Consider the following 12,890-nt stretch of genomic DNA (forward strand, 5'->3'; position numbering starts at 1 on the left):
TCTTTCTACTTTGTAGTGCAACTAAAGATGATTTGTTGTTTCCCTGCTTTTCTTGCACATACCACTCCATTATATCAATAAAATGAATCCCCCACTCTGATTCCTTTCTCTCGGCATATGGAGGGGAATGGAGGCAGTTGGCACTAGTGGGGGATGCTACTCAGTAGGGCCCATGTCACTGGTCTTTCAGCCAAATCTGTGTCACCAAGCAGAACTCCTCTGTCATCAGCCTTTATCTGTCTTTCGTCCATTGGAGTCTGAAATCTGAAACCTCTGATTGGATCTTGTAGAGAGTTGAGACTTTCATCATTTTGTCAGAATTGTGTGCGAAGGACTTGGAGAGGAACTCATGGCCCTTTTTGCGACTGTTGAAGCTAATATAAGTTGTGTTGACCTGATATCCAGTCTAATAAGCATCAGAGAATTGGAAAAGCTGACATGCTCCATAAATTATGGCTAAAAAATTGGTAGCACAAGTTGATGAAGAGGTAAGGAGAGAGCTATCAAGTTTCTTTATGAAGCTTAAAACTGTTGTCATGGAATATGAGGGTGTTGAACCAAGAGGGCAAGTGCCTGTGGATTCGGAAATTGATTAGAGTGTGGAAGACAAAATCATTTACCTTCCAGAAACAAAGATGAATTACATGTCTGGGAGAATTGTGCGTAGTTTGTGGAGTAGTGCTTCCTAGGACAGGAAGTGTTAACACTTTCCCCATTCCCATCTCAAACAAGTAAAAAAAATCAGGGATGTGATTCTATTCTGTGGCCTTTGGGTTTTAAGTTTATTATGATTGGACATTTATGCTCATTATGGAGTGTTTAAATAGAGGTGTGATTAAATAAAATAAAAACAAAAACGTAACAGTAATGTACATGTAAATTTGTTATCGTAACATTTGTTGAGGTGTGTTAATATGGTGTAGGTTTCTTTTCTGTTTGCGGAATGGTACCGGATATGTGAGCTGCCTGGGGCAAATGATGCAGCCTCTACCCATTTCATCTTACAGTTGCATCAGAATGGACTACTGAAGGGGGATGATGTGACGGATCGCTTTTTCCACCTCCTGACGGTGAGGTTTCTCTTTACAGCTTTTATAATGTTGAACTAATTTTCTGAGATGCACGATACCCTTTGTGTAGCTTCTATAGATTTTAATTGGCTGAGTTTCCATGATTTCTTGTATCAAGTGTTCCTGTTGCATTCTACCTGTGTGCTTGGGCTAGCCCCTCTTGTGGGTTTTAAATGTTCGATTACTCTAAATGGAAAAAAACAACTCTGAGATGCACATTTAACCCCAAATTCTCATATCAGGAAATTTCTGTTGCACATTGTCTTTCTTCTGAGGTAATAAATTCAGCCACGTTGCAATCACCCCAACAAGTGCAGAATCTTTCCTTCCTTGCAGTTGATATCTATGCAAAACTTGTATTTTCAATCCTGAAGGTATATTTATGCAATCTAAATGCAAATACATCATATATAGCTTCCTTCTTTGGTATCTTTTTCTTGTCAAATATAAATATTAATTTGATTGTTTTTGGAGCAGGGATCAAGCAAATTCTTTCTTTTGTCTAAGGTTAGTCCAAAGTCCAAACTAAAAATGTATTTTTTTCCTTTTCTTGTCTCTAATGCGCCTGCTTAGCTTAGGGCATGCCTTTGTTTTTTCTATTAGAATTCTGTACATGGCTTTGCCTATTCATTGATCAATAAAATTTGTTTACTTATCAAAAAAAGAAAAAATGTATTTTTTTCCCCTCCCCTTTATTCTTGGATAATGTTTTGTGCTCTATGAATGTTATGTGACAGATTCTGGCAGTGACTGTTAGATTCATCCAGAAAAATGCTGACGAGAAGAAAGAATCTTTTAATCCAAGACCCTATTTTAGATTGTTCATTAACTTGCTGCTGGATCTGAGTTCCCTGGATCCTGTTATTGATGGTGCAAACTTTCAGGTGTGGATAGTTGTCATTTGCCTTTTACTGTTGTCTCCATGATTTTCTAATATGGTGCTGTATGTTACAGATTTTGGCAGTGTTTGCAAATGCATTTCATGCTTTGCAGCCCCTTAAAGTTCCTGCATTCAGGTTAGCTCGTTGAATTTATTTATTAACAGTCAGATGGTTGGATTTTACTTGTGAGCTTCGATTCTGAGATAAAATATCAATTTGAAGGGTTTTCAAGCACTTTTTGTTGGTGTGCTGACTTCCTGGTTCATTTTTATAGATGTCAGCTAATTTGTGAGGATGAACTGTTGAAACGTAAGATTTTTGTTGGATTAAGCATCCACTTTAGGATCTTAATTTGCAAACCTGCTAGTCAGATGATCTCTTTGCTTTACTAAGCTCACTTGTTGGACAAATGGAGATCAGTTTTCACTACGATGGCTCAAGAGATGCATTAAATTGAAAATTATCTGTAACTAGATTTGAAGGTTTTAATTAAATTGAAGTATCAGTTGAAGGCACAAATCTGCTTTTGTCTCTGACTCTTTGTTCCTGAAGCAAAGAGTTCATAGCCCAGAAGATACCCATGGGCCTCTGTCAGAGTATTAAAAATATGGCCCGCATTTAAGAATCTTTGAAAAGTTGGGTTGGTGATTAGTTGATTTCATTTTCAAGCAAAAACGGGTGCAGGACTCGAGCAATAAATTGCCATGTTACTCACATATCAGACCACTCGTTTACCATGTTGCCAGATATTTGACCAGGATCATGTAAAATTTATTATAAACAATAACTTCTAGCTGTCATATCAGACCACCTTATTTAGTTTTTTGATGCTGTTAAATTTGGAATTTTGCAGGGAAGATGAACAGCAATCATCTTGCCATCTAGATACTAGGAAAATGACCGAAACTTTTGTAATGAAGGTTCATTTAATTCAATCAATTTTTGCCAACTTGACCATGGCCAATTTTGTCTTTGCATAAGATTTCTGTCGAATGGCTATTAGGTTCAAAATGTTATAGTCAGATTCTTCGTGGGATCTGCCAATAGATGAGAAACTAATTGCATGGAGCTGTTTGTACCACCCCTAGAAGACTTTAGAATGGAGTGAATACATTACAAGTAGTTTTAGATCTGTGGATAATTGGCTGTGAAGGTTTCCTCGGGGGGGGTGTTGAAGAAGCCCTTGGCATGTTTTTGCTAATCATCAAGTACGCATTAATTATGGTTGTGGGTGGGATACTTTGAAACAGTTTTTTTGGAACAGGGTTATAGTTCTTTACATCATTGTTTGGCATTCAGGTGTTAAATATGGAAATTTTCGTGTGTAAATGAATATTTATCACTTCTAACTCGGTTGGAATGCTTCTTCAGCTTTGCATGGCTTGAGTTGGTGAGTCACAGGAGTTTCATGCCAAAAATGCTCACTGTAAATGGTCAGAAGGGTTGGCCTTACATCCAGCGCATGCTGGTAGACTTGTTCCAATTCATGGAGCCATTTTTGAGAAATGCTGAGCTTGGTGTGCCGGTTAGTATCTTTATTACGAGTTTCTCTGTTCACAGCCACTTTAAAGTTAATTAAGATAACTATTCTCTATTCTTTCTTTAATATCAACAGGTTCATTTTCTGTATAAAGGCACACTTAGGGTACTGTTAGTGTTGCTTCATGATTTTCCTGAGTTCCTGTGTGATTACCATTTCACCTTCTGTGATGTAATTCCTCCGAGCTGCATACAAATGCGAAATATTATCCTTAGTGCATTTCCCCGTAATATGAGGCTGCCGGATCCATCTACTCCCAATTTAAAGGTACCTGATCGATCATGTATAATCACTTGTAAATTATTTGTTAAGAGAAATTCTAGATGGCACTGATTTTCTTTCATATGCAGATTGATTTACTTGCGGAAATCAGTCAGTCCCCACGCATTCTTTCTGAGGTTGATGCAGCTCTTAAAGCAAAGCAGATGAAGGTTGATGTAGACGAGTATCTCAAGGTATTTGGTTTCTTCTTTATTGTTAGTTTTAGCCTACAATACTAGAAAATACAGGGAGAAACGGAGTTTCACTCAATACAGACATTTGCTTTTATTTTTCTTTTGTCTCCCTGCTTTTGTGTTTCTTTCCTCGAATATCATCTGTATATCCCTTGCGGTATTTTTGGGACATTTCCGTCCTTAGATTCTAGTACCTCTTCCCATCTTTAATTATTAATTTGTAGTTAATTCTTTCAAATATTAAATTCTTTTTCAATTTTTTTGGGGTATATTCTACAGACTAGGCAACCTGGGTCCTTTCTGACTGATCTGAAGCAGAAACTCCTCCTCTCACCAAGTGATGCTGCCGCTGCTGGTACCCATCACAATGTGCCCTTGATCAACTCCCTCGTGCTTTATGTTGGCATGCAGGTACTGTGATTGTTGTCCTACTTGTGTATTTTTACAAGCCTCTCAAGGACCACCATTGATTATTACTAGACCGACTTGGCCAGTTTCTTTACGTGTTTAATGTTGTGCCCAGGGTTTTTACTTTCGTCTTCCGAGCCTGTTAATGTTGATGCCACCAATGTATTAAGAAATATTATTGGTTCTTTTTGTCCCTAGTTTCTTGTCTAATTAACAACTATGAACTTGGCAAAGTCTTTCAAATGGATGTCCCGAATTTATGTGTTACTCCCCTCTGCTCTAAATCTCTGATGCTTATCATCTTATTCTTCTACAGGCCATCCAGCAGTTGCAGCCGAAAACTCCTCATGCTCAGTCCACTGCCAACACTGTCCCATTGGCTGTGTTCTTGGTTGGTGCTGCCTTGGACATCTTCCAGGCTCTAGTAGTGGACCTAGACACCGAAGGACGCTATCTCTTTCTCAATGCAGTTGCTAATCAATTGCGCTATCCAAATACCCATACGCATTATTTCTCCTTCATCCTTCTTTACTTGTTTGCCGAATCAAACCAGGTAGGAAATGCTACATTTTCAACTGTATTTTATATAATTTGTAGTGTTTTGAATTTCAGAACTGATGTTGAATATGGTGGTCCATTTTTTTTTTTTTTTTATCAGTAAACAAAATTTTTATTGAAAATAAGAAAAGGCAAGAGCCTAACAGTACGGGGGGACATATACAAGAGCATCACCTATGCATGATAATCTAGTGATACAAGAAATTTATGAAAGTTTATGCCGTTGAAATCAATGGAGTAAAGTATTAAAAAAGAAAGTTCGAAGATTTTCTATTGACTGCTCACGACTTTCGTCTCTCCTCCAAAGACACCAACAATAGACATAACGGAGCTATTTTTACAGCTTGTTCCATAGGCAATATGAACAAGTTGTTTCTGTCGTATCATTGCTTCAACTATTACCAGATCCGTGACATGTAAAACTACTTCATGTCCTATACTCCCTACGAAATGGGTGGGGTAATGGACCTTTAAGTTTCAACACCTCGTACACTCTATTCGGGCCTAAAGAAGAGAATATATATCATGATCAAATATGAATTCTTTCTGATTTTGCATGTGCTATATTGTTACAAAATTTTATCTTCAGTTTTTATTTACTATTATTTAGATGTTTTTTTGGTAGGCTATTCCATCCTTAGATCCTGGGCTTAAAAAGGTTAAAAAATGGATAGCAGTAGTAAAATTATCTGAAGTCAGTTCCAAGATTTCTGCTGTAAATAGTCCATTAAGGGTTTTGCATATGATGATTTGAAGTCATTGTTGTAACGATGACATGTAAATAATATTCAGCTGCTTAACGAATTGCTAATACCCTTTTGTCGTGGGCAGGAAACAATACAGGAGCAAATAACAAGAGTGCTGTTAGAGCGGTTGATTGTTAATCGACCTCATCCATGGGGCCTTCTGATTACTTTCATCGAGTTAATTAAGGTGGTGATTACTTCTGGTTTTCTTGTTTTTCACTTCAAATTCTCTCGATTTCACTTTTAACTTGAATTCAAAAATTTTCTTCTGAGTTTGTGGTTTCAAAATTTTCAGAATCCAAGATACAACTTTTGGAATCGAGCCTTCATTAGGTGTGCCCCCGAGATTGAAAAGCTGTTCGAATCAGTGTCAAGATCCTGTGGGGGACCAAAATCAGTGGATGAGAGTATGGTTTCTGGTTGGGTATCTGAAAACGCCCACTGATAATTTCTTTGCAGCATTCCCTTCACCTTTTAAACTCTCATTTAGGATTTGATTATCAATACAAGACTGCATTTTAACTTTAACCTTTTGAAGACTACTACTAAATCCCGTCCATTATTTGTAGAGTTCAAAGTTCTTACAATTGTATTTAATTTTTGTTTGTTCGTTTTGTATTTTTTTTTTTTAATCTGTCTTTTTCTTTCTTTAGGCAATTGTATTTAATACTCGGACGTGTTAGTGTTGCATTGAAACTGATAATAATATAACCCAAGGTAAATGCTTGGTTTTTTATTGAAGCAGAAGCACCATTCCCAAAACTCCGAACAATGAACTCTATGTTAAAGTTGTCTTTTTTAGAAACCCGTTTCTCTCACATAGGAAAGAAACAGTAAAAACAATTGGAAGGGGGGGTGTTGGTAAGTTTGATGTGATTGCGGTAGGGTGTCGCTATGTATTTGAATGTGAACTAACGAACTTCCTAAGCGTGTGCAGTAGAGAACTTTTGGTGGCCCGGATCTTCTCTGTAAATGCTGAAACTGCTGATATCTCCTCAATTGTATATCGTCTCGCCTTTGATTTCTTCTTGTTTGCCTCTTTATTGACTCTGCCTATTTTTTTCTGTGTCTTCTCAATTTCCCTCAAACGTTTTCTCTCCAGCTTGCTCTGCCGAAAGGAAGGATCAAAGCAAGAAAAACTTAAGAAATAAAACAATGAAAAAGGAAACATTCGGGTGATTTTGAAGCTTGATTCTGAGTAATGCGAAATACAAATTCGAACCTGTAAGTTTTCGTGCAAGTCATTGGAAAAAGTGGGACTCACACACCACATAAGCTTATGTTTTGCATTTTCTTATTATTTTCATCAGGATAGTGATCTATGAACGACGATAAGAACATTGAAAATAAACATCTCTATACCTCAAGTTTCTCCATCTCCTCCATGGCCTTCTTGGCCTTCTCAAACTCCCAAATACTTATAGCAGCTTCTTTCCTCTCCAGTCTGCCAAAACATCTTTAATTTAAATCTCCATAACGTCACAGAGAGAGAGAGAGAGAGAGAGAGAGAGAGAGAGAGAGAGAGAGAAGTGGTTGTTTTCTCACTCGTCCACGAGTTCCAGAAATCTAGCTTTCTTCCATGCATCTATATCAGCTTCGAGCTCCCGCTTCTTGACTTCATCCAATAATGCATGGTGAGGTTTCGGGTGACTCTGCAATTTATGCTGTCCATCGTTCTGGCTTCGGGCTCCAAAGGCTCCATGCATGCTATCAGCGTATGCTTGATAGCTCAGCTCTTCAGTTGAAGGTAAAGTCAGGCTGGAAAGTTCCTGATCAATAGCTGTAAACACAATTACATGCATTAACAATATGCTCAGGCACTACTTTGGACTGCCATTTTAAGCCAAATTACATCTTTGATGCAAAGAAGGAATTTCAATGCAAGGAAAAAGAAGTTAGAAGAAGTAATAAGAGCAAGCAGAAAGATTACCTTTAAAATGGTTGTTCAGCAAATAGGGTTGACGAACCCAGCAACAACTTTTGGCATTCTCCATCCATCCATCTATGTCCTTACAAGAAGTAGTGGGACTATCAAAGGACACAATGCAGGAGCTCTGAGAATCAAAACAGATAAGATACGTTGACACTTATTCTCATCATAATTCCTAATAGGGAGGGAGAGAGAGAGAGAGAGAGAGAGAGAGAGAGAGAGAGAGAGATCAAAGAATGGCACGCATTTATTATCTATAATTTATTGAAAAGCAAATAGTCATAAAGCATCGATCAAAATTCAAGAAAAACAAAAATCAGAAAGAAATCAAGCTGGCGAGATTTGAAACGATCCATCAAAGCAGGGCATGCATATTAGATCATTTTCAAAACAAGAAACAAAGAAATCAGGTCCAAATCCATCAAGATCAAACAACCATTTTCTAGAAAATACCAGGTTTCTTGCGGGGCACAAAGTGGGAACTTGAGAATTGGGTGTTTGCGATAGGGTAGAGCAAGTTGTTGAGTCTCGAGGGCTGGAGCAATCGCTGCAAATGGGTGATGGAGATTTGGGCAAAACGGCCGTAAGTGACCTCATGTTCGACACCGGACAGCCTCCAGAGGAATCGCACCACGGGGCAATTATTCCTTTCGAATGCGACTTACTGCGTTTGTACACAGAGATGGCCATGGAGTTGGTGGTGCTGTTGCAGGGGGATGACATTTTCGGTGTCGTAGCTCTTTCCAGTGTCATCTTCTTGGGATTTTCTCCGTTTTCTTGAAAGCGCATTGCTGTTGTTTCAGACTTTCTGTTCTTGCTTGAAGTGAATATATCTGATTGCTCTGATATCCAATCTTTGTTAATTTAAGTCAGTGCAGAGAGAGAGAGAGAGAGAGAGAGAGAGCCAACTGTTTGATTCTTTCTTAGCAGTTGACAGTTGAACTTTGCCGAAGCTTTGGAACTAAGGGTTTGTTTGGGGTTCGGGTATTAAAAAGTCTTTAAAATTTTAAATAATCTCAAAAGCTTTTTAATGATAAAATTAAGTTGTTTGGTAGTTACGTATTGTTAGAATATTATCATACTTATGACAGAATATATTCATAATATTCTAGTATATGTATGATAATATAACTTATTCTCTACCATATCTAATTTATTGTGTAAATCAATCAATCAGTATATTTGATTTATTGTAATCTTCTTTTCTCAGGCCTCATTCATTTATAAATAAGGCCTTCCATTGCACAGTTTAACATAGAAAGTTGTTCTCTCCCAATTTCATTTCAACCTCTTATTCTTTATGGTATTGAGCATAATTATATTGTTATTTCACTTATGCATTGTTAGGGATTTATTTTATCATACCTACTGAAAATCCTATTAGACTATTTTTATTGTTATTTGATTATAAGATTTGATTGATATAATCATAATTTTTAAAAAATCAAATGACTTTTTATGTTATTTTTACCTCAAAAAACACTTTTTTTATATTGTTTCAGATAAATGTAACATGTTTAAAAATGTTTTAAATATATAGTTAACAAACAGTAAATTTTTTTTAAATAATAGAACTTATTACTTAAACTCTACAACTAAAAGCCCTAAAACTAAAAGTTATATTACCCACCGCAATCCCAAATATGCATAATAAAGATTGTTTTAACTCAACGAGACAAAAGCTATTAGTTTTGTATGTTATTTTCTGAATAAATTCTAACATTTTGTTTTTATTGGTTTTTTTCCTATGGGAGATTCCTTGCTATTTTGTGGGTCATCTCTTTGGACAGCCTTTATTTATGCTTTGGAGAAAATATATGTTATTTTTTTAATTTTAAATTTATCATTCATTATCAATCACACTATTAATTTAATACATTTTAAGGGATTGCGGATGAAGAGTGATTAGAAATGACAAAAATTTGAAATGAAGAGTATTACTATGTTTAGAAAAATATCATTCCGCAATGTTTCCTAATTTAATCAGTGTTTAATTACCTTCGCAACCATTATTACATTTACAAAAGTAATGTTAATCAAGAGGCTCAAATAACCAACCCGATTGGCCTAATGGATAAATCGGGAATACAAAAACAAAAACAGCAATTAAGGTAGAGAATGCGATTGAAAATATTTTGATTGAGCACACAACTGCATGAAATAGCTTCATTCCTACAATTCCAGCACAATTGCACATCCAAGGTGCCGAAAGGAACTCCGGTTAAGGAAGCAGCGTTCTCCAAATTCAAAGTCAATATGTAACGCCCCAATGAAAGGCTCAAACCACATGACCTATACTCCAAAAGGACTAGTCAATGATACAATTGGAACCCCATTGGAATCTTATAAAGAGCAAGAACTTCTCATTCCCAAGCAATGTGAGATCCCATACACCACATACCCTTATCCATATCATATGGGGTATCACAATTTACCCTCCTTAAATTTCCCACGTCCTCGTCGGGCCTGTCCATTATAGGTGGCACGGCTCAAATCCCACATTTCTGGTTGAGATAGGCTCTGATACCATTTGTAACGCCCCAATGGAAGGCCCAAACCACATGGCCTATGCTCCAAAAGGACTAGTCAATGATATAATTAGAGCCCCATTAGAACCTTATAAAGAGTAAGAACTTCTCCTTCCCAAGCAATGTGGGATCTCATACACCACCTACTCATATCCATATCATATGGGGGTATCACACAATAGCACTAGTATTTTGCATCTCATTTTAGCATTAGCAGGAAAACATTACACTCCATCCTCTAGTGTGGGTATTGGGCAATCAGATCAAAGGTTCTTGGTAAAATGCTTCATTGATATCCATGGCCATGGTCAGGGGAGGCAAACATTGGGATCATAAGGGGGGTATGAATAACCATGGCCTAAACTCTGTGAATACGTATGCATACAACCACTAAAAATCTCTCTCATTCAAAGAAATAATATTAATCATACTAGTATAACCAAGCTAACAATGCTTTTCAATGACTATATTCTCATTCTGATGAAGAAGCAAAATCTTAAAGTTGACAAACTACAACTACATTTTGTCCCTTAAACATTACTAAATCAATGGAAAACCCATAATTCACCACATTGAGTTTAGGAAACCTATCATCATGCCCTTCTAAGCCTCTTTACGCACAAAGTACAGCTTACCCATGACATGAAGGATTGCAACAAAGGCTATGAAGCCAATGCTCATGACAAGAACAACATTTGGAGAGATCTTGAGTCCTGGGGCATCATCCGTGTAAAACTGGAGCATAGTCCCGGCTGCACCTCCGGAGGCCCCACTACTAGTTGTCCTCCTCCGGCGCATGCTTGCAGTAGCTGCTGCACTTCCTCTTGGTGGAGTTGGTCCGCCTAAAGCCATTTCTGAACAGAATTCGGTAATATTTAGAGAGAATTTCAATATCACCATCAGAGCCACACAAAGTACTTAGATCAAAAGAACCCCATATTTTACTGTGGAATTGCTCAGTCAAGCAAGTACATAATTTAGAGAAGTTTAGTATTTCTTTCCGTATTTCACGACAGAATCTTGAAAGAAGACGCAGAGCTTCAGCTACTCAAACTATGTACCACCAATTCATTTTCAGAGTTATTTGCCATCCTCTTTGTGATTACAATTAATTCCTAGAAGTACAAGCATATTATTTGTCCAGTTAATGCATATTCAACCTCCGAAATGCTTCAAATTTCAAACAGGCAGCAACAAATGAACATATTGAAATAAACTGTCAAAAACTCTACCCCAATCAAGCATGCAGAACAGATTTCATAACAAAGGCATTTTCTCAATTCCATTATTTTCATTTTACTTATAAAAATAATTCCATTATTTCCCAGTAACCGATCAAAGCGAATCTTCCAAAAAAAAAAAATTAGAGCATGCTTGATGCGAAATTAAGAACATAATACCAACAAGAAGGGACAATGCGGAATAACAAAATACATCATACGGAATCGCCGATTGACATAAATGAAACTCAAGACACACACAAACACACAATCAACCTTGCAATTGGATGACAATCAACCTTAATTTCTTATCAAGTTGGCTTTGCCAATCTTTTCATGAATGTTAAAGAGGAAAAAAACAATAATTCATAGCGAATTGCAACAGAATCCATCAACAAAAAATTTCCTTTTTTACTTTAAAAAATATAATCCGTTTCAAAAAAAAATCGCAGATATTCAACATAAACATTCATACGTTCCTAAATCTGAAACCCTAAATCTCGAAATCGCACCAGAAGGATCGGATCTGAGGAGAAAAGCAACGCAAACAAAACCAAAAAAAAAAATACTAAAAATTCAAGAATGCATGCACTAGATCTAGAACCGTAGGGACCGAATAGTTATATAATCGGGGACGGAAGAATTTCAGGCGCATGAAATCTGATAGAACCTAGCTACCAGGGAGGAAGAAGGATGGGAATCATGGGATAAGGAGCAGGAAAACTCGCCTGAGTCGACCCGGTGTCTCTGAGCTGGTATGTCTTTCAAGATCCCCAAACTTCCCTTTCTTCTGTTCTTGAGTACTTCGGAATTAACGATGCTCCGAATGTTTCTTCCGAGGCGATTTATATGACACAAATTAAAAAAAAAAAAAAAAAACTTATTCCCGTGTAAATCACGTCGTCAGAATCGAAAATTTTATATATTATGTTATTATCCTCCCATTGACTACTCTTGATTTACTTGAAAATTAAAAAAAAATAAAAATTATTATTATTATTGTTATTTCTCGACAAGTTAACTATTTCATTATAAAAAATTAGAGAAATAAATACATAATTTGAGTATTTAAATATTACAAATCATTAGGGTCATTTCCACTATTAAATTTCAGCAGTGTTGGTGGAATGGTGGAGAGGGGCAAGTTTTCATATTGATGATTGGAAGCAACCCATTGTATTAATTTATGCGTACATCGATTTTGTGATCGATCAACTTTTCTTATAACTAGTCTTCAAATGATTGAAGCAGATATCTTTGAGTCCGATGAGATACCTTGAATTTCTCAATCAAATCTGGAGTCTTGGTCTGAAATGGAATCAATCACTTGTTGGGAGTCTCTTTCAATTTGTAATTTTTTCAGATTTCTGTGGTTTGCCTCTTGGATGCCTTCAAGTTAGTTGCCTCACCCACATTAGGATTGATGCTGCTAATGAAACTTGTGCTAACGAATATGGGGCTTCCATCACTTGATCTGCAAATGGATGCTATGGTGCATCCTTGTCCTCTGATTGCCACATCAAATTGAAGCAGATTAAAGCCTTCTTTAATAAT

At 36.8% G+C, this 12,890-nt stretch overlaps 3 protein-coding genes across 3 annotated transcripts in view; 1 reads left to right on the plus strand and 2 right to left on the minus strand.

Annotated features, from left to right (window-relative positions):
* The window catches only part of LOC108990535 (CCR4-NOT transcription complex subunit 1-like), a 31,077-nt gene extending 24,678 nt beyond the window's left edge, over window positions 1–6,399 (plus strand). Inside the window, exons 41-52 of the mRNA XM_035690345.1 lie at window positions 924–1,070; window positions 1,313–1,444; window positions 1,548–1,577; window positions 1,808–1,954; window positions 2,025–2,086; window positions 3,323–3,476; window positions 3,567–3,758; window positions 3,842–3,946; window positions 4,226–4,357; window positions 4,671–4,907; window positions 5,744–5,845; window positions 5,954–6,399. Coding sequence (XP_035546238.1) covers window positions 924–1,070; window positions 1,313–1,444; window positions 1,548–1,577; window positions 1,808–1,954; window positions 2,025–2,086; window positions 3,323–3,476; window positions 3,567–3,758; window positions 3,842–3,946; window positions 4,226–4,357; window positions 4,671–4,907; window positions 5,744–5,845; window positions 5,954–6,103 — 1,590 coding nt within the window. The 3' untranslated portion in view covers window positions 6,104–6,399. The remainder of the gene's footprint in view (window positions 1–923; window positions 1,071–1,312; window positions 1,445–1,547; window positions 1,578–1,807; window positions 1,955–2,024; window positions 2,087–3,322; window positions 3,477–3,566; window positions 3,759–3,841; window positions 3,947–4,225; window positions 4,358–4,670; window positions 4,908–5,743; window positions 5,846–5,953) is intronic.
* On the minus strand, window positions 6,277–8,550 carry LOC108990549. The gene is made up of 5 exons (XM_018964550.2): window positions 8,042–8,550; window positions 7,589–7,712; window positions 7,204–7,438; window positions 7,021–7,102; window positions 6,277–6,766 (listed from the first exon to the last, which is right to left on the minus strand). Exons 1-5 carry the CDS (start codon window positions 8,375–8,377, stop codon window positions 6,551–6,553), a joined length of 993 nt encoding a protein of 330 aa, XP_018820095.1. The 5' UTR covers window positions 8,378–8,550; the 3' UTR covers window positions 6,277–6,550.
* A 1,944-nt stretch (window positions 8,551–10,494) lies between these two features.
* On the minus strand, window positions 10,495–12,192 carry LOC108990556 (protein transport protein Sec61 subunit beta-like). Its single transcript, XM_018964559.2, has 2 exons — window positions 12,065–12,192; window positions 10,495–10,970 (listed from the first exon to the last, which is right to left on the minus strand). The coding sequence occupies exon 2, from the start codon at window positions 10,966–10,968 to the stop codon at window positions 10,720–10,722; it is 249 nt and encodes an 82-aa protein (XP_018820104.1). The 5' UTR covers window positions 10,969–10,970; window positions 12,065–12,192; the 3' UTR covers window positions 10,495–10,719.
* Between the last annotated feature and the right edge of the window lie 698 nt (window positions 12,193–12,890).

Source organism: Juglans regia, chromosome 5 (assembly GCF_001411555.2).
Source record: "Juglans regia cultivar Chandler chromosome 5, Walnut 2.0, whole genome shotgun sequence".
NCBI classification, from domain to species: Eukaryota; Viridiplantae; Streptophyta; class Magnoliopsida; order Fagales; family Juglandaceae; genus Juglans; species Juglans regia.

Excerpts from the sequence above, each read along its gene's own strand:
- LOC108990549 (XM_018964550.2), bottom strand. The coding sequence starts at position 8,377 with ATGCGCTTTCAAGAAAACGGAGAAAATCCCAAGAAGATGACACTGGAA. Across the intron at positions 7,439-7,588 it reads GCTGAACAACCATTTTAAAG|CTATTGATCAGGAACTTTCC; the intron begins GTAATCTTTCTG and ends TTGTGTTTACAG. Across the intron at positions 7,103-7,203 it reads TTTCTGGAACTCGTGGACGA|ACTGGAGAGGAAAGAAGCTG; the intron begins GTGAGAAAACAA and ends ATGTTTTGGCAG.
- LOC108990556 (XM_018964559.2), bottom strand. The coding sequence starts at position 10,968 with ATGGCTTTAGGCGGACCAACTCCACCAAGAGGAAGTGCAGCAGCTACT.